The sequence below is a fragment of the Bos grunniens genome, chromosome X (assembly GCF_055505025.1).
Source record: "Bos grunniens cultivar Pamir isolate PY7600 chromosome X, Bosgru_T2T1.0, whole genome shotgun sequence".
NCBI classification, from domain to species: Eukaryota; Metazoa; Chordata; class Mammalia; order Artiodactyla; family Bovidae; genus Bos; species Bos grunniens.
In genome coordinates, this window is record NC_141194.1 from 56,574,615 (window position 1) to 56,600,741 (window position 26,127).

A 26,127-nucleotide genomic window follows, 5' to 3' on the forward strand; every position below is an offset into this window, starting at 1 on the left:
TTGTACCATTTTCTTAATGTCTTTTAGCTTGTTCAAAATAGCTGCCTCAGGAATTTTTTGGTGGTCCAATGATTAGGACTTCATGCTCTCAATGCCGAGGGCCTTGGGGTTCAATCCCTGATTGGAGCTTAGAAGTGGTGCGGCCAAAAAACACCAAAACAAAACAAAAGCTGGCTATAACTTTGATGTGTTCTATAGGCATGAGTTTTAATCATGCTTTCATTGTCTCTAAGGTTGATATTCTGCCTTCTTATTCTTTTATTTTACAGCACATTGTATGGGACTTGCTTTCTGTACATTTTTTTTTTTTTTTTTGCCTTCTTTCCTTTTTTTTCTCTTCTTTATATGAAATTAGCTTTCCTTAACTTTCGGAAGGAGGCAGAGGTTCAGAATAGCTTCTCAAATGTCAGAGCTCCCTCTTCTGTTTCTGCATAGTGCTAGATTATGGCAAGTTATTTCTGAGATTTCTTAACTCTATTCCTCTACTTTTACTTGGACATTCTCTTTTCTTACTGATGTAGACCAAATAATGGCTCCCTAAAAAAAGCCATGTCTGAATCCCTGAAACCTAGGAATGTTACCATATGACCAAAAAAAAAGACTTTGCAGAGGTGATTAAGGATTTTGAAATGAGATTATCCAGAGTTCTCCAGGTGGGCCCTTTGACAAGTATCTTTATAAGAGAGAGGCAAAGGAAGATCAGACAAATTGAAGAGGAAAAGGGTATATGACTACAGAGGCAGAGTTTGGAGTGATGTGGCCACAAGCCAAGGAATGCCAGGAGCCATCAGGAGCTGGAAAAGCAAGGAACAAATTCTCCCTTAAAGCTTCAAGAGGGAGCATGACTCTGCCAACACCTTGGTCTTGGCCAAGATATACTGATTTGGAACTTCTGGCTTCCAAAACTGTGAGAGAATAAATTTATGTTGTTATAAGCCACTAAATTTGTGGCGATTTGTTCCAGTAGCAATAGGAAACTAATGCAGAGTTTGGTACTTGAAGTGAGATGTTGCTATAACAAATATCTACAAAATGTGGAAGTGGCTTTGGAATAGGGTAGTCGGATAATATGCAGAGGCTGGAAGAATCTTAAAGAACGTGACAGAAAAGCCTAGATTGCCTAAAATACACTTCTGATAGAAACAGAGGTGCTGAAAGCACTGCTGGTGAGGGCTCAGAAGTGAGGAATGGTGGCAACCTGGATGGAGCTGGACGCAGCTGAGACCTTGACTTTGGCCCAGTGATACTGATTTCAGACTACTTGCCTCTAAAACTGTGAGACAATAAATTACTGTTGCTTTAAACCACCAAGTTTGAGGTAATTTTCTTCAGCAGCCATAGGAAATGGATACACCTACTCTCCATTGTTCTAACCTGCTCAATTTTTATTTTACCCCCAGAACTTTCTCCTCAGTGTAGAACCTTGTTCTGGAAGAGAGCCCTAGTGGACTGGTGTACAATGAAGGATTAACTCAGCAAGTCTAGGTTGTCTAAACCTTGCACATTGCAAAGAAAGATTTGGCCCTTGCCCAGCTCCTGGTAGACAACCTCAAAGCCCTTGGAATAGCCTGTCTGTTAAGAGCATTTTTGTTTGCCTGAATCCACAAGCCATGCCATATAGTTTATTTTAAAGCTGTAATTTATGGTGGAGGTCTTGGGCCAACCAGAATCAGCTTGAACTTTGGAAGGACTTAGTAACAAAGGTCAGCTCTGCCCACCTAACCAACTCCAAATAAAAATTCTGACCAAAGTTCAAATGAGCTTTCTTGGTTGGCAATATGAACTTCTGTGTGTTACCCCATATCTTGTTGGGAGAATTAAGCACTGAGCCAGATGACTCTGCTGGGAGAGAAGTGGAAGCTTGCTCCTGGTCTCTCTGCCCCATGTGATCTTTTCCATCGCTGATTTAAATCTCTATCCTTTTATTGTAATAAACCTTAACAACGAGTAAACTGCTTTGCTAAATTCTGTGAGTTCTTCTGGCGAATCATTGTATTGGAGGGTAGTCTTGGGGACTCCCAAGCACAGTCAGAGTTCACAGCCCCCCTCAGATCTTACTGCAGACCCCTTACATTCACCTGTTACTAAATGAAGTAAAACATCTCAGTTTCAGCTGCTGAATTCGAGTTGGCATGCCACCCCTGTTGACTGTTTTGGCATTCTCCTATTCTCAGGTCTGTCAAATGCCCCTATTTCTCCCTGCTTGTTCCTACAAGGATAACTATACTATACAATTCTTGTGGCTGTTGATGAGCTGTCTTCACCTTCACATATTTTGAGATTCATGGGTATTTTGACTATTTATTGCTGTGGAAGTAAACTGCACCAAAACTTAGTGGCTTAAAATAATAACCATTTTATTGTTCACAATTCTATGGATCAAAAATTTGGGCAGGGCTCGGTGGAGATGGCTCCATTTCTTCCCCATATGATGTCTGAGGCAACTGGAATGGGGTTGGAGGATCCAAGGTGCTGTCATTACGATTGGGACCTTGGTGCTAGTTGTCCATAGGACCTCCGTTGTCATGCACATGGACTCATTGTTAAAATGGTGTCTCAGAGCTTTGGTCTTCAGAAAAATAGAAAGACTTTTTTTACAGGGTGTCTAGGTTCCCTTCACTTTAAAGCAGAAGTTCAAGTCCTCTTAACACCTAGGTTCAGAAGCCCCAGAATGTCACTTCTACTTCATTTTATTGGTAAAACAGAAAATAAGCCCAGCCCAGACACAAAGAGTGAAAAGATATGCTCCACATGTGAATGGAAGGAGTGGCAAGCCCTAACGGAGATAAAAAATATTGTTGGCAGTCATATCTGCAGAAAATCTACCTTGCTGGAGATATTGTGTCCCCTAGTTTCATTGTAAATATTGTCTATGGGTTTTGGTGTTACTACAAGAGAGATTTAAAAACTTCTCTGCTGCCACCATGTTCCCAGCTTCCATTCTCATTTTTTAAAATTATCTCAGAAAAGAATAGAAATTTGGGTGAGGGTCAAATGAAGAAGTAAAAATTTCTAAATGATAACCTTCTCCTGAGAAATTAGGAATAAATGAAAGTGTGTGTGTGTTTCATGGACCAATAGAAAAAATTTGAATCATGTTTATAAGTAATGGAAGGATAATCACCAGCAAAACTGATAAGCAAAATCAAATTTCCAAATTACTAAGAGAGGGAGAAGGAGAATGAATAGAAGCTTGACACAGAGACAGCAAATGAAATTGAAAAAGAGTGTCAACAAGAAAGCAGAAAAAGGGAAGCAGTCTGATGGAAGACAAAATCGGCATATTTTCATATGTTCTCCTATACAAAACTGTGAAATGGGTTTAAAAAACAAAAGTTATGCACTGTTTCCTAAAATCATGTTTCACACAAAGAGGCAAAACTAAACACTAGTAAAGATACATCAGGTAAATGCAAGCATAATAAAGGAGGCCTGATGATACAATTATCAGGTTAAACTCAAAGGCCAAAAGCATTCAACAGATTTTTAGAAAGAGACATTGTGTAATAATAAAGCATACATTAGATGAAGATATATTTAATAATGTATATAAATATTTACACTAACACCAATAACACCAGCAAAAATTCATAGAAAAGGAACAAAATTCTAAATTCATAATTTATAGTGGAGGTTATACCTCTTTCAGAATATGATAGATCAAGCTAACAAAAATAATTAAAAGTAGAAAAGATATGAAAATTGTAATCATTAAAAGCCACATTTAAAAGACATGAAAGAATTTTGAATCTTACAAGCAGACTATATAATCTCTACTCTTATGTTCTTACAGCATTAAAAAACATTCAATTGTCTAATTTTGCCTCAGAGAAATGATTGATACATTTTTTTTTCAAGTGGGACTTTGGCAGATCACATTCTCTGATAAAAGCCAACAAAAACAGAAATAAATTCAAATGTTACCAAAACATCTTAATCAGTTGGAAATTAAGAAACACTATCTAAAGTAAATCGGGACTAAATGGGTCTATAGAGTCCAGTTCATAGAGAAAGATGGAAGTTTCCCAGTTTATTTCATAAAAGGAGAATAATTTTAATACCAAAGCTGAAATATATTGCTTGAAAAAGAAGATAACTAGAGACCATATTTCATGACTATGGTTAAACTTTTCTAAATAAAATATCAACATATCAAATAAATTCAGACATGTCTTGAGAAAATAACACACCATAACCATTAAGATGATTCCAGGAAGGCTAGTATGGTTTAATATTTGTAAATCAATTGACATACTTCATTATACCAACACTTTAGAGAAGCCATGTAACACTTAATATAAAAAGGTATATGATGCAATTCATGAGCTATTATGTTAATAATAAAATTTAAAAAAAGTAATAGAAGGAAACTACTTAAAATTGATAAATCCAATTTTCCAAAAATTGCCAGAAAACTTTATACTAAATGGTAAAATGGTTAAAATAATTTCCATTAAAAGTGACAACAGGATAAGAATGCTCTCTATCATATCTATTACTCAACATTATTTTTAAGGTTCTATCTCAGCATTGTCTGAAACAACTTTCCACAATGATGAAGTGTTCTATATATAGAGCTGCCTAATACAGTAGCCACAAGCCATGTGCTGCCATTGAGCACTTAAAATGTGGCTAGGTGACTAAGAAACTGAATTATATTAATAAATTTTATATAGCTTCAATAAATTTAAATAGTCACATAAACTTAGAGGCTAAAATATTGGACAGTTAATTCAGTGAAAAAAAAGAACTAATCACATCAATTAACAGATACAAGAGAGACTATTATCTAAATTTGATATGATTATACAATTAGAAAACCTAAAAGATTATACTACCAAAAGCCACCAGAATTGGTAGGGAGTTTTGGTGAGGAGCTGAACATAAGATAAAATCATAAAAATACTTACTATTTTCTTATTATACTAGCAGTTATCAGATAGGATTAGCAAAAATAAGTCTTAACAATGACAATACAAATATTATAAATATCTAAGAATCAATTTCGGCTTCCCAGGTGGCTCAGTGGGTAAAGAATCCATCTGCAACACAGGAGATGGTGGGTTCGATCCCTGGGTTGGGATGATCCACTGGAAGAGGGTATGGCAACCCACTCTAGTATTCTTGCCCGGAGAATCCCATGCACAGAGGAGCCAGGCAGGCTAGAGTCCATGGGGTTGCAAAGAGTTGGACACAACTGAAGCGACTGAGCATATGCACATGCACACACAAGATCAATTTAACCAAAAAGGTGATGGACTTATAAGAAGAAAACCATCATTGCAGCACATAATACAAGACATAATCAAATAGAGACACATCAAATCCTTAGACATAAAGGCTTATTATAATCAGTTCAGTTCAGTTCAGTCACTCAGTCATGTCTGACTCTTTGCGACCCCATGGAGTATAGCACGCCAGGCCTCCCTGTCTATCACCAACTCCCAGAGTTGACTCAAACTCATGTCCATTGAGTCAGTGATGCCATCCAACCATCTCATCCTCTGTCATCCCCTTCTCCTCCTGCCCTCAATCTTTCCCAGCATTAGCATCTTTTCAAATGAGTCAGTTCTTTGCATCAGGTGGCCAAAGTATTGGAGTTTCAGCTTTAGCATCAGCCCTTCCAATGAATATTCAGGACTGATTTCCTTTAGGATGGACTGGTTGGATCTCCTGGCTGTCCAAGGGACTCTCAAGAGTCTTCTCCAACACCACAGTTCAAAAGCATCAATTCTTTGGCACTCAGCTTTCTTTATAGTCCAACTCTCACATCCATACATGACGACTGGAAAAACAATAGCTTTGACTAGATGGACCTCTGTTGGCAAAGTAATGTCTCTGCTTTTTAATATGCTGTCTAGGTTGGTCATAACTTTTCTTCCAAGGAGTAAGCATCTTTTAATTTCGTGGCTGCAATCACCATCTGCAGTGATTTTGGAGCCCCCCAAAATAAAGTCTGCCACTGTTTCCCCATCTATTTCCCATGAAGTGACAGGACCTGATACCATGATCTTAGTTTTCTGAATGTTGAGTTTTAAGCCAACTTTTTCACTCTCCTCTTTCACTTTCATCAAGAGGCTCTTTAGTTCTTCATCACTTTTGCCATAAGGGTGGTGTCATCTGCATATCTGAGGTTATTGATATTTCTCCCAGAGGTCTTGATTCCAGCTTGTGCTTCATCCAGCCCAGCATTTCTCATGATGTACTCTGCATATAAGTTAAATAAGCAGGGTGACAATATACAGCCCCGACATACTCCTTTCTCAATTTGGAACCAGTCTGTTGTTCCATGTCCAGTTCTTACTGTTGCTTCCTGACCTGCACACAGATTTCTCAAAAGGCAGGTCAGGTTGTCTGGTTTTCCCATCTCTTGAAGAATTTTCCACAGTTTGTGGTGATTCACACAGTCAAAGGCTTGGGCATAGTCAATAAACCAGAAGTAGATGTTATTCTGGAACTCTGTTGCTTTTTCTATGAGCCAGCGTATGTTGGCAATTTGATCTCTGGTTCCTCTGCCTTTTCTAAATCCAGCTTGAACATCTGGAAGTTCACGGTTCAGGTACTGTTGAAGCCTGGCTTGGAGAATTTTGAGCATTACTTTACTGAGCGACTTCACTTTCACTTTTCACTTTCACGCACTGGAGAAGGAAATGGCAACCCACTCCAGTGTTCTTGCCTGGAGAATCCCAGGGATGGGGGATCCTGGTGGGCTGCCGTCTATGGGGTTGCACAGAGTCGGACATGACTGAAGTGACTTACCTTACCTTACTAGCATGTGAGATGAGTGCAATTGTGCAGTAGTTTGAGCATTCTTTGACATTGCCTTTCTTTGGGATTGGAATGAAAACTGACCTTTTCCAGTCCTGTGGCCACTGCTGAGTTTTCCAAATTTGCTAGCATATTGAGTGCAGCACTTTAACAGCATCATCTTTTAAGATTTGAAATAGCTCAACTGGAATTCCATCACTTCCACTAACTTTGTTCATAGTGATGCTTCCTAAGGCCCATTTGACTTTGCATTCCAGGATGTCTGGCTCTAGGTGAGTGATCATACTATCGTGATTATCTGGGTCGTGAAGATCTTTTTTGTACAGTTATTCTGTGTATTCTTGCCACCTCTTCTTAATATCTTCTGCTTCTGTTAGGTCCATACCACTTCTATCCTTTATTGAGCCCATCTTTGCATGAAGTGTTCCCTTGGTATCTAATTTTCTTGAAGAGATCTCTAGTCTTTCCCATTCTAGCCTTTTCCTCTATTTCTTTGCACTGATCACTGAGGAAGGTTTTCTTATCTCTCCTTGCTAGTCTTTGGAACTCTGCATTCAAATGGGTATATCTTTCCTTTTCTCCTTTATTTTTTGCTTCTCTCCTTTTCACAGCTATTTGTAAGGCCTCCATGGACAGCCATTTTGCTTTTTTGAATTTCTTTTTCTTGGGGATGGTCTTGATCCCTGCCTCCTGTACAATGTCATGAACTTCTGTCCATAGTTCTTCAGGCACTATGTCTATCAGATCAAATCCCTTGAATTTATTTCTCACTTCCACTGTATAATCGTAATGGATTTGATTTAGGTCGTACCTGAGTGGTCTAGTGGTTTTCCCTACTTTCTTCAATTTAAGTCTGAATTTGGCAATCAGGAGTTTATGATCTGAGCCACAGTCAGCTCCCAGTCTTGTTTTTGCTGACTGTATAGAGCTTCTCCATCTTTGGCTGCAAAGAATATAATCAATCTGATTTCAGTGTTGACCATCTGGTGATGTCCATGTGTAGAGTCTTCTCTTGTGTTGTTGGAAGAGGGTGTTTGCTATGAACAGTGCATTCTCTTGGCAAAACTCTGTTAGCCTTTGCCCTGCTTCATTCTGTAATCCAAGTCCAAATTTGTCTGTTACTCTGGGTGTTTCTTCACGTCCTACTTTTGCATTCCAGTCCCTTATAATGAAAGGACAACTTTTTTTGTGTGTTAGTTCTAGAAGGTCTTGTAGGTCTTCATAGAACTATTCGACTTCAGCTTCTTCAGCATTACTGGTTGGGGCATAGACTTGGATTACTGTGACACGGAATGGTTTGCCTTCAAAACAAACAGAGACCATTCTGTTGTTTTTGAGATTGCATCCAAGTACTGCATTTCAGACTCTTTTGTTGACTATGATGGCCACTCCCTTTCTTCTAAGGGATTCCTGCCCACAGTAGTAAATATAATGGTCATCTGAGTTAAATTCAGGAGAAGGCAATGGCACCCCACTCCAGTACTCTTGCCTGGAAAATCCAATGGATGGGGAGCCTGGTAGGCTGCAGTCCATGGGGTCGCTGAGGGTCAGATACGACTGAGCGACTTCACTTTCACTTTTCACTTTCATGCACTGGAGAAGGAAATGGCAACCCACTCCAGTGTTCTTGCCTGGAGAATCCCAGGGACGGGGGAGCCTGGTGGGCTGCCGTCTATGGGGTCACACAGAGTCGGCCACGACTGAAGTGACTTAGCAGCAGCAGAGTTAAATTCACCCATTCCAGTCCATTTTAGTTTGCTGATTCCCAAAATGTCGACGTTCACTCTTGCTATATCTCCTGTTGACCACTTCCAATTTGCCTTGATTCATGGACCTAACAGTCCAGGTTCCTGTGCAGTATTGCTCTTTACAGCGTCTGACTTTGCGTCTATCACCAGTCACATCCACAACTCGGTTTTGTTTTTTCTTTGGCTCCGTCTCTTCATTCTTTCTGGAGTTATTTCCCCACTGATCTCCAGTAACATATTGGGCACCTACCGACCTGGAGAGTTCATCTTTCATTGTCCTATCTCTTTGCCTTTTCATATTGTTCATGGGGTTCTCAAGGTAAGAATACTGAAGTGTGTTTGCCATTCCCTTCTCCAGTGGACCACATTTTGTCAGAACTCTCCACCATGACCTGTCTGTCTTGGATGGCCCTACAGGGCATGGCTCATAGTTTCATTGAGTTAGACAAGGCTGTGGTCCATGTGATCAGATTGGCTAGTTTTCTGTGATTGTGGTTTCAGTCTGTCTGCCCTCTGATGGAGAAGGATAAGAGGCTTATGGATGCTTCCTGATGGGAGAAACTGACTGAGGGGAAAACTGGGTCTTGTCTGATGGGCAGGGCCATGCTCAGTATATATTTAATCCAATTTTCTGTTGATGGGTGGAGCTGTGTTCCCTCCCTGTTATTTACCTGGGGCCAAACTATGGTGGCCCCTAAGACTTCCCTGGTGGCTCTGATGGTTAAGCGTCTGCCTATAATTTGGGAGACCCAGGTTTCATCCCTGGGTTGGGAAGATCCTCTGGAGAAGGAAATGGCAACCAATTCCAGTACTCTTGCCTGGAAAATCCCGTGGATAGAGTAGCCTGGTGAGCTACAGTCCATGGGGGTCGCACATGACTGAGCGACTTCACTTTCACTTTTTCACTTTCATTTCATACTGCACTGGAGGTAATGAAGACAATGGCGACCTCCTTCAAAAGGCCCCATGCACGCACTGCTACACTCAGTGCCCCCAACCCTGCAGCAGGCCACCGCTGACCCACGCCTCAGCTGGAGACTCCTGGACACTCCTGGGCAAGTCTGGGTCAGTCTCTTGTGGGGTCACTGCTCCTTTCTCCTAGATCTTGGTGTGCACAAGGTTCTGTTTGTGCCCTCCAAGAGTCTATTTCCCAGTCCTGTGTAAGTTCTGGCAGCTCTATGGTGGGGTTAATGGCAACCTCCTCCAAGAGGCCATATATCATACCCAAGTCTGGTGCACCCAGAGCCCCTGCCCCTGCAGCAGTCGACTGCTGACCTGTACCTCCACAGGAGATGCTCAAACACAGTTCTGTCTCAGTCTCTGTGGGGTCTCTGGGTCCTGGTGCACACAAGGTTTGTTTGAGCCCTCTGAGCGTCTCTGGCTGGAATGGGGTTTGATTCTAAATGTGAATTCGCCCCTCCTACCGTCTTGCTGGGGCGTCTCCTTTGCCTTTGGATGTTAGGTATCTCCTCAAGTCATAATAAAAAGCATTAACTCTTCCAGAAGTATAATATTGATATAATACAATTCCAATCAGAATTACAATAGTTTTGTTTTGTGGAGGGTTTTTTTTTGAGGAGGGGTAGTATTCAATTTTAAACTTTATAAAATGATTTTAAACTTCAAAGTTTATAGAAAAAGTAAATCTGTGAGAAGAAAAATCTTTTGAAATCGTATAGATTACAGAGACATGATAGAGTTCAGATTAAGCTAAATATATTTGTGACCTTATATGACAGAAATAACATTTAATTCAGGGGCTTGTGGGTAATATGTTCCATAAATGGTGCCAGCTGATAATGTTGAATTTTACCTGAGCCCCGTGATCCTGATAAATAGTGAAGGTTAAGAAATTCCCTTACTCTTTTGTGTTCTTCTTTGTTATTCTTTGCTTACAGCAAAGATCCCCTCTCACTGTATGACTTTGGACTCACAGACACCACTTGTTTGTTGATAACATGGCCACAGACCCTCCAAATTCTCATTCTTTTCCCCCCTAAACATTGATTAACCACAACAAAATGTTTATTAGCCAAAGTTTAGCCAAGCTTTTCTCTTTCCTACAGGTTCCTGAACTCTGCTTGCCCTCAAGCCTGAGGAAACTCAAAAAAAAAAAAAAAATGTGGAACATGCCCTTTTCTCAGCATCTCCTGAGAATTGGCTGACCACAGTGGACACTCCTGACATCCCATTAGTCATTTCCCTGATTGTGCAGGTTCTCTTCCACAGAGTCTGCTTATCTTGGCTTGCCTCCTCCTTACCCTATCTATAAAAGAAAAGCCTTTTTCTGTTTGGTTTTGAGATGCTTGCAGATTTCTGAGATGGGGATTCTCCCCCTATTTGCAATAGCCTTTCTTTCTAGTCTCTCCCTATCCAAGTCTGGATTTGTTTTTATTTGATGCAGCAACAATGAAGCTTGATCTTAATCTCATACCATACGTCAGAGTCAATTTCAACTAGATAAAGGTATAAGTAGAAAATTTTAAAACAAAAATGAAATAAATGTTAAGACTATCTTTTTAGGAATACTTGGAATGGAGAAGGGAGTCTGTGCGAGGCAGGAAACAAAGAAGCCAGAAAAGAAAGCTTTTTTTAAAAAAATGTTTATTTTTGGCTGCACTGGGTCTTTGTTGCTGTGCTTTCTGTAGTTGTGGGGAGCAGGGGCCACTCTTGTTGCAGTATGTGGGCTTCCCATTGCAGTGGCTTCTCTTCTTGTGAAGCATGGGCTCTAGGTGCATGGGCTCCGTAGTTATGGTGCATGAGCTTAGTTGCTCTCATGTGGAATCTTCCTGAACCAGGGATCAAACCCATGTCCCCTGCAGGCAGATTCTTAACCACTGGACCACCAGGGAAGTCCAAGAAAGCTTATTTTTGATGAAAGAATACATTTTTCTAATTACAGATAAAAGGACACCTACAAAATGCAAAGGACAAAATGAGCTGGGGAAAAGTATTACAATGCAACCAATATCTCTAGTTTACAAAGAGCTGTTACAAATTGATATGAAAAAGACAAATCACTGCAAAGAAAATAAAGGCTATGAATATTTGCCAAAGAGAAAAATCTAAACTGTCAACAAACAGAAAAAGAGCCTCAGTTTCACAAGTGGTCAGGGTGGTGCAAGTTAAAGCAATTAAATTACCCCTCAGATTGGCAAAAATTAGGGCATCAACATTCAGTGCTAAAGATTTCCCTTGGTGGACTCATACTGTGCTGGTGGGAGTAGGAAATGTTAAAATATTTTGGGGAAGTGATTTGGCTGTATCTATTCAACAACACAATACCCTTGGATTTAATAGTAAAACTTCAAAATATAGGAAGCAAAAATTGACTGGTGCAATGAAAATCTGACTTACCAGTACAGTGGGAGATCTCTCTCACTAACTCAGAGAGCACGCAGAAGAAAATCATCAGGAAAAACAGACACATTTAAAATAGCTCAAGGGCTTCCCTGGTGGCACTAGTGGTAAAGAATCTGCCTGCCAATGCAGGAGACACAGGAGATGCCGGTTCGATCCCTGAGTCAAGAAGATTCCCCTGGAGAAGGAAATGGCTACTCATTCCAGTATCCTTGCCTGGAGAATTCCATGGACAGAGGAGCCTGGCAGGCCGCACAGTCCATGAGGTCGTATAGAGTCGGACACGACTGAGCAACTAACACTATGTCGACTAAGAAAGTATAGTCACAACCTGAAAGTAGAGGGTTATTTTGCTTGGTGGGAATGTTTAGGACTCTGAGCCAGGGAGACAGCATCTCAGTAGCTCCGAGAAAACTGCTCCAAGGATGCAGGAAGGGAAGTCAGGCTCTGTGCAAATTTGCAATAAAGGGAGCAGGTGGTCTGAACACCACATATCAGGTATCAAGGAATTTAGCCTTCTTTGTATGGAAAGATGCAAGCCTCTGAGCTCACTGAATTCATTCCTTTCATATGCACCTCAGCTATTTGGGGCCAATCCTGTTTCCTTGTTCACCTTGCTTCTGGTATTCTCCAGCTCCTCAGCAATTACTATGGGGGGTGGCAACGCCCGCTGGATGGCAGTTTTGGGAGCGATCATTCACATTTGGAGGCCAGAAATAGCTGATGGCTGTGACATTGTAGAAGGCAGTGGCACCCCACTCCAGTACTCTTGCCTGGAAACTCCCATGGACGGAGGAGCCTAGTAGGCTGCAGTCCATGGGGTCGCTGAGGGTTGGACACGACTGAGCGACTTTCACTTTTCACTTTCCTGCATTGGAGAAGGAAATGGCAACCCACTCCAGTGTTCTTGCTTGGAGAGTCCCAGGGATGGGGGAGCCTGGTGGGCTGCCGTCTATGGGGTCACACAGAGTCAGACACGACTGAAGTGACTTAGCAGCAGCAGCAGTGACATTGTTGTAGCCTCACATTCCTGGAAACAAACTTACTCAGAAGGACAATGCAGATAGTGGAGTGCAATTTATTACACCGGCGGGCCCAAGGCTGAGTCTCTTCTTAGCCAAGGACTCCAGCCAGTTTTTGTGAAAACCTTATATACCCTAAGTGTACATGCTCAAACCCACCTCCTCAAATTCTCTGAAACTAGTCTGAACAAATGAAAGATACAAAGTTAACCGGTGATTCGTATGCATTAAGCATAGGTAGTTAACAGTGGACAATTATCAATAGGCCTGTGGTCATACCCCAATAAGCATAATAGAATTTGTGATTCTATTTGGTTACACATATAATTAGGGTATTCTTTTAGCTGATGGAGAGTCTAGGTACGAGCCCTGGGGCTCTTCCATCCCGGGGAGTCTGGTTTTCCAGTTGGTATGTCATTTCCATAGATACTGGGCACATAGCTCAAAGTCCACAGTCCGGCCCAAGATGGAGCCTGTTCTGTCTCTTTCCTCCTTAAACATTTCTTGTTTATTAATATGGCAGGAGATATTTTCATTTCCCAACTAACACACACACTAACAAGCTCAAAACAATAAACACATATGCTATATCCAACAGCTGGAAAATAGTCTTTTCAATCAAGAAATGAAACATTGTGGAAAACTGGGTCTCATACTTGAGGCTTAAGGCAAGTTTGACACTGAATTTCTAAATAATCCTTGCGTCAAAAGGGGGAAACGGTTACAAATTAGCACTTGAAACTGAATACTAATGAAAATGAATCAAATCAAAACTTGGAACTTGGGGCTTTCCTGGTGGTCTAGTGGTTAATAATCTACCTGCCAATGCAGCAGAAACCGGCTCCAAGATCCTACATGCTGAGGAGCAGCTAAGCCCCTGTGCCACAACTACTGAGCCAAAGCTCCACGACTACTGAAGCCTGGTGCCTAGAGCCCGGGCTCCCAGAGAAGCCACCACAATAAGCCACTCGCCACAACTAGAGAAAACCTGCAGCAGCAAGGAAGAAAACCAGTGCAGTCCAATATTAAATAAATAAATCTTAAAAAACAAACAAAAAACCTTGAAACCTTGGATATTTAGAAGAGAGCTTTAGCCTTCATGCTTATATAAGGAAACAGGGAAGCCTGAGTACTCGAGTTTTTTCTTGTTTTAATGAATGAAATGTCCCATTACTGATGTCACAAGTCCCCCCTCCCAACCCCCCCGCCCCCGCTCCGTGCACAGATACTTGGTTTCTGGCGCTCAACCACCTCAGCTCCCCGCGCCCACAGTGGTTAAACTCTTGCTGCGGGCAACTTCCGCTTCCTGGCCTAAATTTGACACGTACTATTCCCCCCGTGGCAAATACCCAGGGTCGGTGACAGCCGGAGCCGGGCGATGCCCCCAGCGGACGGGTGGACAGAGGCGCCGTCAGGTGGGCACGCAGCGGCGCCCGGGGCTCTGCCGCCGCGAGCCGCCTGCACGGATCAGGGGCCTTTCTGCACCTGGAGCAGTGGGGCTGGGGAGGGGGCGCCAGTGTCCGGCCGGTGGCTTGGAGGTGTCTTTCTAGCTAGGATAGGGGAGGGGGCAGGGGGAGTTACTACGTGTGAAGATGCCTCGGCCCCTGGGGATATGGCCGGAGGGCGGGGCCCCAGGACGCAGAGAAGACACCAGGCCTACGCTTGGGGTAACAGTGGAGGATGCGGCGCAGGAGGGAAGACTCTGGGAGCCGCAGCCCGACCTGCTGGGCCGGATCGGCTCCCTGGGAAACCTCGCCGAGGCAGGTCTGGCTAGGGACCGCTGGTTCCGCAGCCGCAGAGATGCCCACCCTCCCAAGATGGCGACTCCCGGAGAGACACTCCCAAGAGGACAGCCATGTTAGTGGTCTGACAAAGTCACTAAAGAAAATTGGAAAGCCCGCCTCTCCTCCGACACACACAGACACGCGCACGCACTGACACCTCGTGAGTGCACCCGGTGTAATTGGGGTGGACGGCGGCTTCGGCGCCGACACTGAGCATGTGCAGTGTGAAGTCCAGAAACGTCAGCGTCCCGCAGAGGCAGTTTCAACACTTTGGGCTCTGGGACTGAGTTTAATTGAGACGGCGATTTAGCAGCAGTAAAGCATTGACATAATTATGGGGGCGTTAGGACATGGCTTTCTTGCTCAGTGATGGTATTCTGTGGGGTGAGTAATGGGGCTTCTCTGGAGTCTGTGAGGTGGAGCGACACGGGTTTGTGGGTGAATGATGGAGGCAGTAGGGAAAGTAATAAGCAGTCTGTGTGCTGAATTTTGGGGAATCTGTGGGGTCAGTGATACAGTCTATAGGGTGAGAAGGGGGCATTGATGAGGTGAGCGATGAGGAGTCTGTAGGGTGAGTGATGAGCTTCTTGGAGGCCACCGATGGGGTAAGTGACTGGGTCTGTGGGATAAGCAGTGAATGTCTATGGAGTGAGTGATCAAGGGTAAGTGGAGTAAGGAATGGGGACTGTGGTGTGAGTGATCTGGTGTCAGAGATGTGATTCGAGCTCTGTGAGGTTGGTGCTTGGAGGACCTGTGCAGCGAATCATGGGCATTCTGTGAGGCATCATGGGGATTACTGAGGTTATGTGATGGAGCGGTCTGTGAGGTAAATGATGGGGTTCAGTGATGTGAGTGATGAGGATCTTTCAGAGAGTAATGGGTGGTCTGTAGAGTGAATGGTGGAGAGCCTGTGAGGTGAGGATTGGAGAATGAGTGAGTGATAGAGAGTTTTTGAGGTGAGTGATGAGGGCCGTGGGATGAGTGTTGCAGGATCTAAAAGGTATATTATTGGGTTTATTGGGTGGATGGTCAAGGTTTCTGTGGTGTGAGTGATGGAGCTCTGTGGGATGAATGATACATTTATTTGGGACTGTTGATAGTGATAGAGGGGCCTATGGACCCCACGCTGCTTCATGGGATCAGTGATCGGTGGTTTTAGAATTGAGATGTGATTGTTTCAAAAACCTACTTTTGATCTTCTTGGTCCTCCTGTATCTTTGTTTCCTGTGTCATTAGTTTCTGCCCTTGATTTCATTATTTCTTTTCTTTAGATTTTTTCTTTTATTCCTATTTTTTAATTCCTAAATTGAATGCTTATCTTAATTAATATTCCATAATTTTCTCTTTCATGAATTTTTCTCTAAGAACACTTTAGTTTCATGTCACAAGTTTTTATATGTAACACTTTCACCATAGTTTATTAATAATGTTTTCTAATTTCTGTTCTGGTTTTCTCTCTGATCCCTTAGTTATTTAGGTATGAGATTTTGATTTCCCCCAAAGTTGAAATTTTTGTTATTGATTTCTAAATTATACCCAGAGACTGTCATCTGAGTGATCATTAGGTACAGGAATGGATGTTCCTTAAAGTGGAGGTATGTATTGAAATTTCAGTTATTTTCCAAGACTTTTGTAAAATTATATCTCCCACTAGCAGCATATAAAAGGGCTCACTCCAAAATCATCTCCTGCACTGATTGTTGCTGCTTTTTAAATTTCTGCTCTGAGGGCCAAACAAAACAGTATGTAGCTTACTTTGATGTGCATCTTCCTGACAACTGGCAGCCGAACGTCTCATATTTATTGGCCATTGAAATGTATTTAGAAATTTTTTATATCCTTAGCTATTTTTTTCCTTTATGCAGTTTGTCTTTCTCACTAATTTATGGATATTAACCTGTCATTTATTGTAATTTTCCCCTTTATCTCTCTTTATTTTTTTTCTTTTCCTTTTATCTCTCTTTATATCTTGATTTTTGAAACATGTCTTCATATATAATTAGAAAAATAGTCATCTGATTAGATAATTTTTCTTTACAAGTTCTAAATATCGTGTCTTGCCTAGTGAGTTCTCCCTGATTTGGTGCTTAAGTAAATATATGACTTAAATTTAAATTTTCATTGTTTTAGGGTTAAATTTTAATCCAACTGGAAAATTCTGGTCTGTGGTATGAGATGAGATTAAAGTTTGTATTTTCCATTTGGTTAGAATATTTGACAGCACCAATCATTAAATGAATACTCTTTTCAAACTCAGTTAAATGCCACTTTTGTCACATAAATTCCCAAATGTTCTGTTTCTGAACTCAATTTTTTCTTCTATATATGTATCTACTCCCTTTCAAAAAACTGTTGTGACTTTAGGAATATGTTTAATATTTAATAGTGCTAATCCCCTCACTCTTCCTTTCTTTGGTTGTTTTCTTTAATATTTTTTAGCATTTATTCTTTCATATGAATGTTAAAAACCACTTTATTTTACTTCAAAAGCAACCATTAAAACTCTATTTTATAGTTTTCTTCTTATGGATTCAGGACCTTTTTTTAAAGTTCATTCTTAGATATCTTACACTTGATTTCATCATCACAATAAATAGCACATTTCTCTATTTCCATAGGGGGGAAAATATTGATTTAAAATTTTTTCTTTTTTGTATGTTATTTCTTATACAATCCAGTTATCACATTCTCATGTGAATTATAGTTGCCTTTTATGGTCTCTTAGTTTTTCTAGATACAATATCATGTCACACTCAATTAACAATGATTCTCTCTTCCTTTCAAATATTTTTTTCTGATTACTTCATTTTCTATTGCATTAGTGAGAGCTTTCAGAACAATGTTGAATGATACTTGATGGAGAGAACCTCAATCTTGTTGCTAATTTGGAAGTGAAGGATATTCATTCATTCATTCAACAAATGTTTGTTAAATACCTTCCCCTTTCCAGATACTGGATTTGAAATCCTGCATGGCCACTTACTAACTACATGATCTTTTCTTTTTCTAACAGCTTTATTGATATAATTTACCTTCCACAAACTTCAACATTTAAAGCTTACAATTCAATTGTATGTTCAAGTTGTGCAAATCACCCTCATAATCCAATTTTAGAACACTTCATCACCCCCAAAAGGAAACATTGTACTGGTTCCACATTCCCACCCCACACCTCCAGCTGCAAGCAGCCACTGATTTACTTTGTCTCTATAAATTTGCCTATTCTAGACCTTTCATATATATGGAATCAAACAATATATGCTCTTCAGTGACTATCTTTTTTCACTTAGAATGTTTTCAAGATTCATCCATGCTATACCATGTATCAGTACTTCATTCTTTATTACTGAATAATATTCCTTTGTGTCGATATACCTCATTTTGTTTATCCATTCATCAGTTGATAGATATTTGGGTTGTTTTCGCTACCATGAGTAATGCTGCCGTGAACATTTGTGTACAAAAACTTGTACACAAGTTTGTATATTTTCATTTCTCTCAGAAGTGGAATTGCTAGGTCATACGGTACCTTTAAAGAACTGCCAAACTGTTTTTCAAAATAGTCACACCATTTTACATGCTACCAGCAATATATGAAGGTTTCAATGTGTCGTTCTTAACACTTGTTATTGTCTGTTTTTTTTTTTTTTATTCTAGCCATCTTAATGATTGTGAAGTGGTGTCTCATTGTGGTTTTTATTTCTATTTCCCTAAATGGCACCCCACTCCAGTACTCTTGCCTTGAAAATCCCATGGACGGAGGAGCCTGGAAGGCTGCAGTCCATGGGGTCGCTGAGGGTCGGATACAACTGAGCGACTTCACTTTCACTTTTCACTTTCATGCACTGGAGAAGGAAATGGCAACCCACTCCAGTGTTCTTGCCTGGAGAATCCCAGGGACAGGGGAGCCTGGTGGGCTGCCGTCTTATGGGGTTGCATAGAGTCAGACACGACTGAAGTGACTTAGCAGCAGCAGCAGTGAATGTTGAGAATCTTTTGATGTGTGCAATGGACTGCATGTTTATGTGCCCCCTCCCACCCAAATTCACACCTTGAAATCCTAAATCCTAGTGTGATGGTATTAAGAGGTAAGGCCTTTGGGAGGTGATTAGGTCATGAGGGTAGAGCCCTCATGAATAGGATTAGTGTCCTTATAAAAGAAACCTCAGAGAGCTCCTTTCCACCTTTTGCCATGTGAGGACACAAGAAGATGGCTGTCTATGAATCAGGAAGCAGGTTCTCACCAGACACCAAATCTGCTGACATTTGAGCTTGGATTTCCCAGCCTCCAGAATTGTAAGAAATAAATATTTGTTGTTTAAGCCAATATTCTCTAAGTAAAGTGATGGGGAGTGGGATTGCTGGGTCATATGGTAGTTCTATTTTTAGCTTTTCAAGAAACCTCTATACTGTTTTCCACAGTGGCTGTACCAATTTACATTCCCATCACAGTGTACAAGGGTTCCCTTTTCTCCACATCCTTGCCAACATTTGTTATTTGTAGGCTTTTTGCTACTAGCCATTCTGACAGGTGTGTGGTGATATCTCATTGTGGTTTTGATTTGAATTTCCCTGATGACTAATGATGCTGAGCATCTTTTCATGTGCCTGTTGACCATCTTCATTTCTTCTTTGGAAAAATGTCTATTTAGTTCTGCCCATTTTTTCTGTGTGTTTTTAATTGGAAGGTAATTACTTAACAGTGTTGTGATGGTTTCTGCTGTACAACAATGTGAATTAGCCATAATCATACATATATATTACCCCCTCCCTCTTGAGCCTCCCCCACCCTATCCCACCCCTCTAGATCTTCACAGAGCACCCGGCTGGGCTCCCTGTGTTATAAAGCAGCTTCCTACTAGCTAGCTATATACACGTGGTAGTGTTTATCCATCAGTGCTACTCTCTTGATTTGTCCTATCCTCTCCTCCCCGAACTGTGTCCACAGGTCTGTTCTTTATATCTGCGTTTCCATTCAATAAGGTATTTTAAGAGAGACAGGCCACATTTACCTAACTTTTGTCCCAGTATATTGTTATAGTTCTATTTTATTATTAGTTGTTGTTAATCTCTTATTGTACCCAAATCGTAAATTAATTTTATCATAGGTATGCATGTGTATAAGAGATACAGCATATATAGGGTTTGATACTATACACAGTATCATTTCTGTCCATTTTTAAATTGGGTTGTTTGTTTTTTGATATTGAGTTGTATGAGCTGTTTATATATAATATGTTGGATATTTCTTATCAGTCATATCATTTGCAAATGTTTTCTCCCATTCAGTAGGTTGTCTTTTCATTTTGTCAATGGTTTCCTTTGCTTACAAAAGCTTTGAACAATTTTTTGAACATTGACATTGAACATCATTTAAACATTTTTTAATTGAAATATATTTTGAGATAACTGTGGATTCACATGCAGTTGTAAAAAAATAATGCAAAGTGATCCCTTGTGCACTTTGCTATTTTCCTCCAGTTGTGACATTTTACAAAATTAAAGTATAATATACCAACCAGAATTTTGATCCTGATACAATTCAACCATCTTCGTCAGATTTCCTCAGTCTTACTCATACATATATGTGTGTACTAAGTTTCATACAATTTGATCACCTGTGAAGCTTTGTATATCCATCACCATAGTCAAAATACTGAATGGTTCCAATATCACAGTGATCCCTAGCCTTGCCCTTTTATAACCACACTGTTCACTTCTTGTCTCTACTAACCCTTGGAAACCACTGATCTGTTCTCCATGTCTAAAATTTTGTCACTTCAAAATTGTTATATTGATCAAATCATATAGTGTATAAACTTTTGACGTTTTTTCAGCAATGTAAGAGAGATCCAGTTATTCTGCATCCTCACCAGTGTTTTGCATTGTCAGTATTTATTTTAGCTATTCTGATATATGTGTAGTGATATCTCATTGTAGTTTTCATTTGCATTTCCCTGGTAGATAATAGGGGAACTATTTTCATATGCTTATTTGCCATCTATGTATCCTCTTTGGTGAAATGTCTGTTAGTATTTTCTAATTGAATTGTTTGGATGATTTTACTGTTGAGCTTTGAGAGTGTTTTATATATTCTACATACCAGTCTTTTGTCAGATATGTTATCTTCACGTATTGTTCACAGTCAGTAGCTTGTCTTTTCATTCTCTTCATCTTTTCCATCCTCTGGCCTTTTTCAGAGCAAAGGTTTTTAAATTTTTGACAAGACCCAGTTTATCAGTGTTTGCTTTTATGGATTATGCTTTTGGCGTCCAATCTAAAAACTCTGATTCTCTGACACCAACTGAATGTCCAACAACTCAATTTTTTAACTTATTTATTTTAATTGGAAGCTTTTTACCTTACAATATTGAGGTGGTTTTGCCATACATTGACATGAGTCAGCCATGGGTATACGTGTATTCCCCATCCTGAGCCCCCCCTCCCACCTCCCTCCCCATCCCATCCCTCTGGGTCATCCCAGTGCACCAGCCCTGAGCACCCTGTCTCATGCATCGAACCTGGACTGGCGATCCTGTTTCACATATGATAATATACATGTTTCAATGCTATTCTTTCAAATCATCCCACCCTCGCCTTCTCCCACAGAGTCCAAAAGACTGTTCTATACATCTGTGTCTCTTTTGCTGTCTCGCATATAAGGTTATCGTTACCATCTTTCTATTTTGACACTGCCTACCAGTATTCTTGCCAGGGAAATCCCATGGGCAGAGAAGCCTGGTGGGCTACAGTCCATGGGGTCTCAGAGTCAAACATGACTTATCAACTAAACAACAACCATCTGGAGTTAGCATCAGATCCCATAAATTAAAGGGCTCAATCCCACTGCCCCCACTTCAGATGCCAGTCACTGCAAGTCCCAGGCCACCCATACTTCTGATTTACTGGCTATAAATTGGGGTTTCCCAGCACCTCTTCCTAAGGTTTAGTAATTGCTAGAATAGCTCAGATATCAAGAAAAAACTGTTTACCAGTTTATTATAAAGATACAACTCAGGAACAGCCAGATGGAAGGGATCCACAGGGCAACTTATAGGGGGAAAGGTACAGAGCTTCCATGACCTCTCTGGACATGCCTTCCTCACAGAACATCTATATTCAGCCTGGAAGGTTGCTCTGGATGTACAATTGTTCTAGCACCATTGAGTTGTTTTACCTGTTTGTAAAAAAAAAATCAGTTGGTCATGCTTATGTGGGGCTATTTCTGCATCCTCTATTCTGTTCCATTGATATGTGTCTGTCCCTCTGCCCAAATCAGTTTTTGATTAATAATCCATGTAGTAAACTTTTAATATTTATTAGGATGATTCTCCCACTTTATTCTTCCTTGTTAAGACTGGTTTAGCTCTGGGTCCACTGGACTCTCAAGTCTACTGCGGAAGGTGTGGGTTCAATTCCTGTTTGGGGAACTAAGATCCTGCTTGCCACATGGCATGGCAAAAAAAAAAAAAGACTGGTTTAGCTATTCTAGGGGTCTTGTCTTTCCATATAAATTTTAGAATATGCTTGTCTGTGGATGTTGAACATATTCCCATGTGCTTATTTGCCCTCCACATATTCTCTTTGGTAAAATATCTCTTCATGTCTTTTGTCCATTTAGTTCTTTATATGTTATAAATATTAGTCTTTTGTCAAATAAGGGGTTTGTGAATATTTTCTCTCAGTATGCAGCTTGTCATTTCATCCTCTTAAGAGTGTCTTTTGCAGAGCTACAATTTTTAATTTTGATAAACTTATCTATTTTTTTTAAATCATGTTTTTGGTGTCATACTTAGAACTCTTCACTAAGCCCTAAGTCCTGACAATTTTCTCTTCTGTTCTCTTCCAACAGTTTTACATTTTACACATAAATCTATGATCCATTTTGGGTTAATTTTTTATGCATTCTTGTGCTCAGTTGCTTCAGTCATATCTGACCAACTCTTTGCAACCCTATGGACTAGCCCACCAGGCTCCTCTGTCCATGGGATTCTCCAGGCAAGAATACTGGAGTGGATTGCCATGCCATCTTTCAAGGGATCTTCCCTACCCAGGGATCGAACCAGCATCTCCTGCATTGCAGGCAGATTCTTCACTGCTGAGCCACTATGGAAACCCCAGTGTAACAATTAGAATGAGATTAATTTGGGTTTATTTTTTTGTTTTATGTCTTGTTGTTGTTTGTTTGCTTGTCAATATCCAATTACTCTAGCACCATTTGTTGAAAAGATATTGAATTGGTTTTGTACCTTTGTAAAAAATTTTACATGACTGTATTTGTAGGAGGCGATATCTGTGTCCTCTATTCTGTTCCATGTGCTTCGCTGGAGCGGCTGTAAGGAGATACCCCATGCCCAAGATCAGAGAAACCTCAGCAAGATGGTAGGCACTGGAGCAGCGGGAAAATGGCTGTCTGAGAAGGCCTTACAAATAGCTGTAAAAAGAAGAGAAGTGAAAAGCAAAGGAGAAAAGGAAAGATGTACCCATTTGAATGCAGAGTTCCAAAGAATAGCAAGGAGAGATAAGAAAGCCTTCCTCGGTGATCAGTGCAAAGAAATAGAGGAAAACAATAGAATAGGAAAGACTAGAGATCTCTTCAAGAAAATTAGAGATACCAAGGGAACATTTCATGCAAAAATGGGCACAATAAAAGACAGAAATGGTATGGACCTAACAGAAGCAGAAGAAATTAAGAAGAGGTGGCAAGAATACACAGAACTACACAAAAAAGATCTTTACGACCCAGCTAATCACCATGGTGTGATCACTCACCTAGAGCCACACATCCTGGAATGCAAAGTCAAGTGGGCCTTAGAAAGCATGACTATGAACAAAGCTAGTGGAGGTGATGGAATTCCAGTTGAGCTATTTCAAATCCTGAAAGATGATGCTGTGAAAGTACTGCACTCAATATGCCAGCAAATTTGGAAAACTCATCTGTGGTCACAGGACTGGAAAATATCAGTTTTCATTCCAATCCCAAAGAAAGGCAATGCCAAAGAATCCTCAAACTATTGCACAATTGCACTCATCTCACACACTTGTAAAGTAATGCTCAAAATTCTCCAAGCCAAGCTTCAACAGTACGTGAACCATGAACTTCCAGATGTTCAAGCTGGATTTAGAAAAGGCAGAGGAACCAGAGATCAAATTGCCAACATCCGTTGGATCATCAAAAAAGCAAGAGAGTTCCAGAAAAACATCTACTTCTGCTTCATTGACTATGCCAAAGTCTTTGACTGTGTGGATCACCACAAACTGTAGAAAATTCTTAACTACTCCAAAGCATTTGACTGTACGGATCATCACAAACTAGAAAATTATTAAAGAGATGGGAATACCAGACTACCTGACCTGCCTCTTGAGAAATCTGTATGCAGGTCAGGAAGCAACAGTTAGAGCTGGACATGGAACAACAGACTGGTACCAAATAGGGAAAGGAATACATCAGGGCTGTATACTGTCACCCTGCTTATTTAACTTAAATGCAGAGTACATCATGAGAAATGCTGGGCAGGAAGAAGCACAAGCTGGAATCAAGATTGCTGGGAGAAATATCAGTAACCTCAGATATGCAGATGACACCACCCTTATGGCAGAAAGTGAAGAAAAACTAAAGAGCCTCTTGATGAAAGTGAAAGAGGAGAGTAAAAAAGTTGGCTTAAAGCTCAACATTCAGAAAACTAAGATCATGGCATCTGGCCCCATCACTTCATGGGAAATAGATGGGGAAACAGAGACAGACTTTATTCTTTGGGACTCTAAAATCACCACATATGGTGACTGCAACCATGAAATTAAAAGACGCTTACTCCTTGGAAGAAAAGTTATGACCAACCTAGACAACATGTTAAAAAGCAAAGACATTATTTTGCCAACAAAGGTCCGTCTAGTCAAAGCTATGGTTTTTCCAGTGGTCATGTATGGATGTGAGAGTTGGACTATAAAGAAAGCTGAGTGCTGAAGATTTGATACTTTTGAACTGTGGTGTTGGAGAAGACTCTTGAGGCCCCTTGGACTGCAAGGAGATCCAACCAGTCCATCGTACAGGAAATCAGTCCTGAATATTCATTGGAAGGACTGATGCTAAAGCTGAAACTCCAATACTTTGGCCACCTGATAGGAAGAACTGATTCATTGCAAAATACCCTGATACTGGGAAAGACTGAAGGTGGGAGGAGAAGGGGACAAAAGAAAATGAGATGGTTGGATGGCATCATCGACTCAATGGACATGAGTTTGAGTAAACTCCAGGAGTTGGTGACAGACAGGGAGGCCTGGCATGCTGCAGTCCATGAGGTCGCAAAGAGTCGGACACGACGGAGCAACTGAACTGAACTGAACTGAATTGAACTGATTCTGTTCCATTGGTCTATGTGCCTATCCATTCATCTATACCCTATTGTCTTGATTCCTATGTGTGCATCCTAAGTTGCTTCAGTCATATCCGTCTCTTTGCCACCCTATGGACTGTGGCCGGCCAGGCTCCTCTGTCCATAGGATTCTCCATGCAAGAATACTGGAGTGGGTTGCTGTGCCCTCCTCCAGGGAATCTTCCCAACCCAGAGATCAAACCCACGTCTGTTAAGTCTTCTGTATTGGCAGTCGGGCACTTTACCACTAGCGCCACCCGGGGTAAATAAAAAGTATTGAAATCAAGTATGTTGATTTCTCCCACTTAATTCTTTGTCAGAATTGCTTTAACTGTTCTCTATTGCATATCCTTTGTCTTTTCACACAGATTTTAGAATAATTTTGCCTATATCTACAAAAAATTCTTGCTGAGGTTTTGGTAGAAATTGTATTAAATCTGCAGATCAACTAGTGGAGAATTGGTATTTTTACCATGCCATAGACACAGTACCTATACATTTATATAGATCTTTGTTGATTTGCCTCATCAGCCTTTTATAGTTTTCAGCATTTGTTGTTGTTTTTCTTCAGTCACTAAGTTGTGTATGACTGTTTGTGATCCCATGGACTGTAGCACCAGGCTCCTCTGTTCTCCATTATCTCCCGGAGTTTGCTCAAGTTCATGTCCATTGAGTCAGTGATGCTATCTAACCATCTCATCCTCTGCCAACCCATTCTCCTTTTGCTTTTAGTCTTTCCAAACATCAGGGTCTTTTCCAATGAGTCGCCTGTTTGCATCAGGTGACCAAAGTATTGGAGCTTCTGCTTCAGCATCAATCCTTCCAATGAATATTTCAGGATTGATTTCCTTTAGGATTTACTGGTTTGATCTCCTTGCTGTCCAAGGGACTCTCAAGAGTCTTTTCCATCACCACAGTTCTAAAGCATCAATTCTTCAGCACTCAGCCTTCTTTTTGGTCCAACTCTCATATCTGTTGGAGAAGGAAATGGCAACCCACTCCAGTACTCTTGCCTGGAAAATCCCATGGATGGAAGAGCCTGGTAGGCTACAGTCCATGGGGTTGCAAAGAG

The 26,127-nt window shown here is 40.8% G+C and overlaps 1 protein-coding gene across 8 annotated transcripts in view; it reads left to right on the forward strand.

The window, feature by feature from the left end:
- The first annotated feature begins 14,108 nt into the window (after nucleotides 1–14,108).
- The window catches only part of ZNF41 (zinc finger protein 41), a 73,071-nt gene continuing 61,052 nt past the window's right edge, over nucleotides 14,109–26,127 (forward strand). For 4 of the 8 annotated variants that reach the window (XM_086386372.1, XM_086386367.1, XM_086386369.1 and 1 more), the window contains exon 1: nucleotides 14,109–14,313. Coding sequence is in view for 1 of the 8 variants with exons in the window: in XM_086386374.1 (XP_086242500.1) it covers nucleotides 15,033–15,066 (34 nt within the window). In the remaining 7 variants the exon portion in view is untranslated. Of the gene's footprint in view, nucleotides 14,314–14,504; nucleotides 15,067–26,127 lie in introns of those variants that run through there. The other 4 variants (XM_086386373.1, XM_086386368.1, XM_086386374.1 and 1 more) reach the window with 4 other exon arrangements.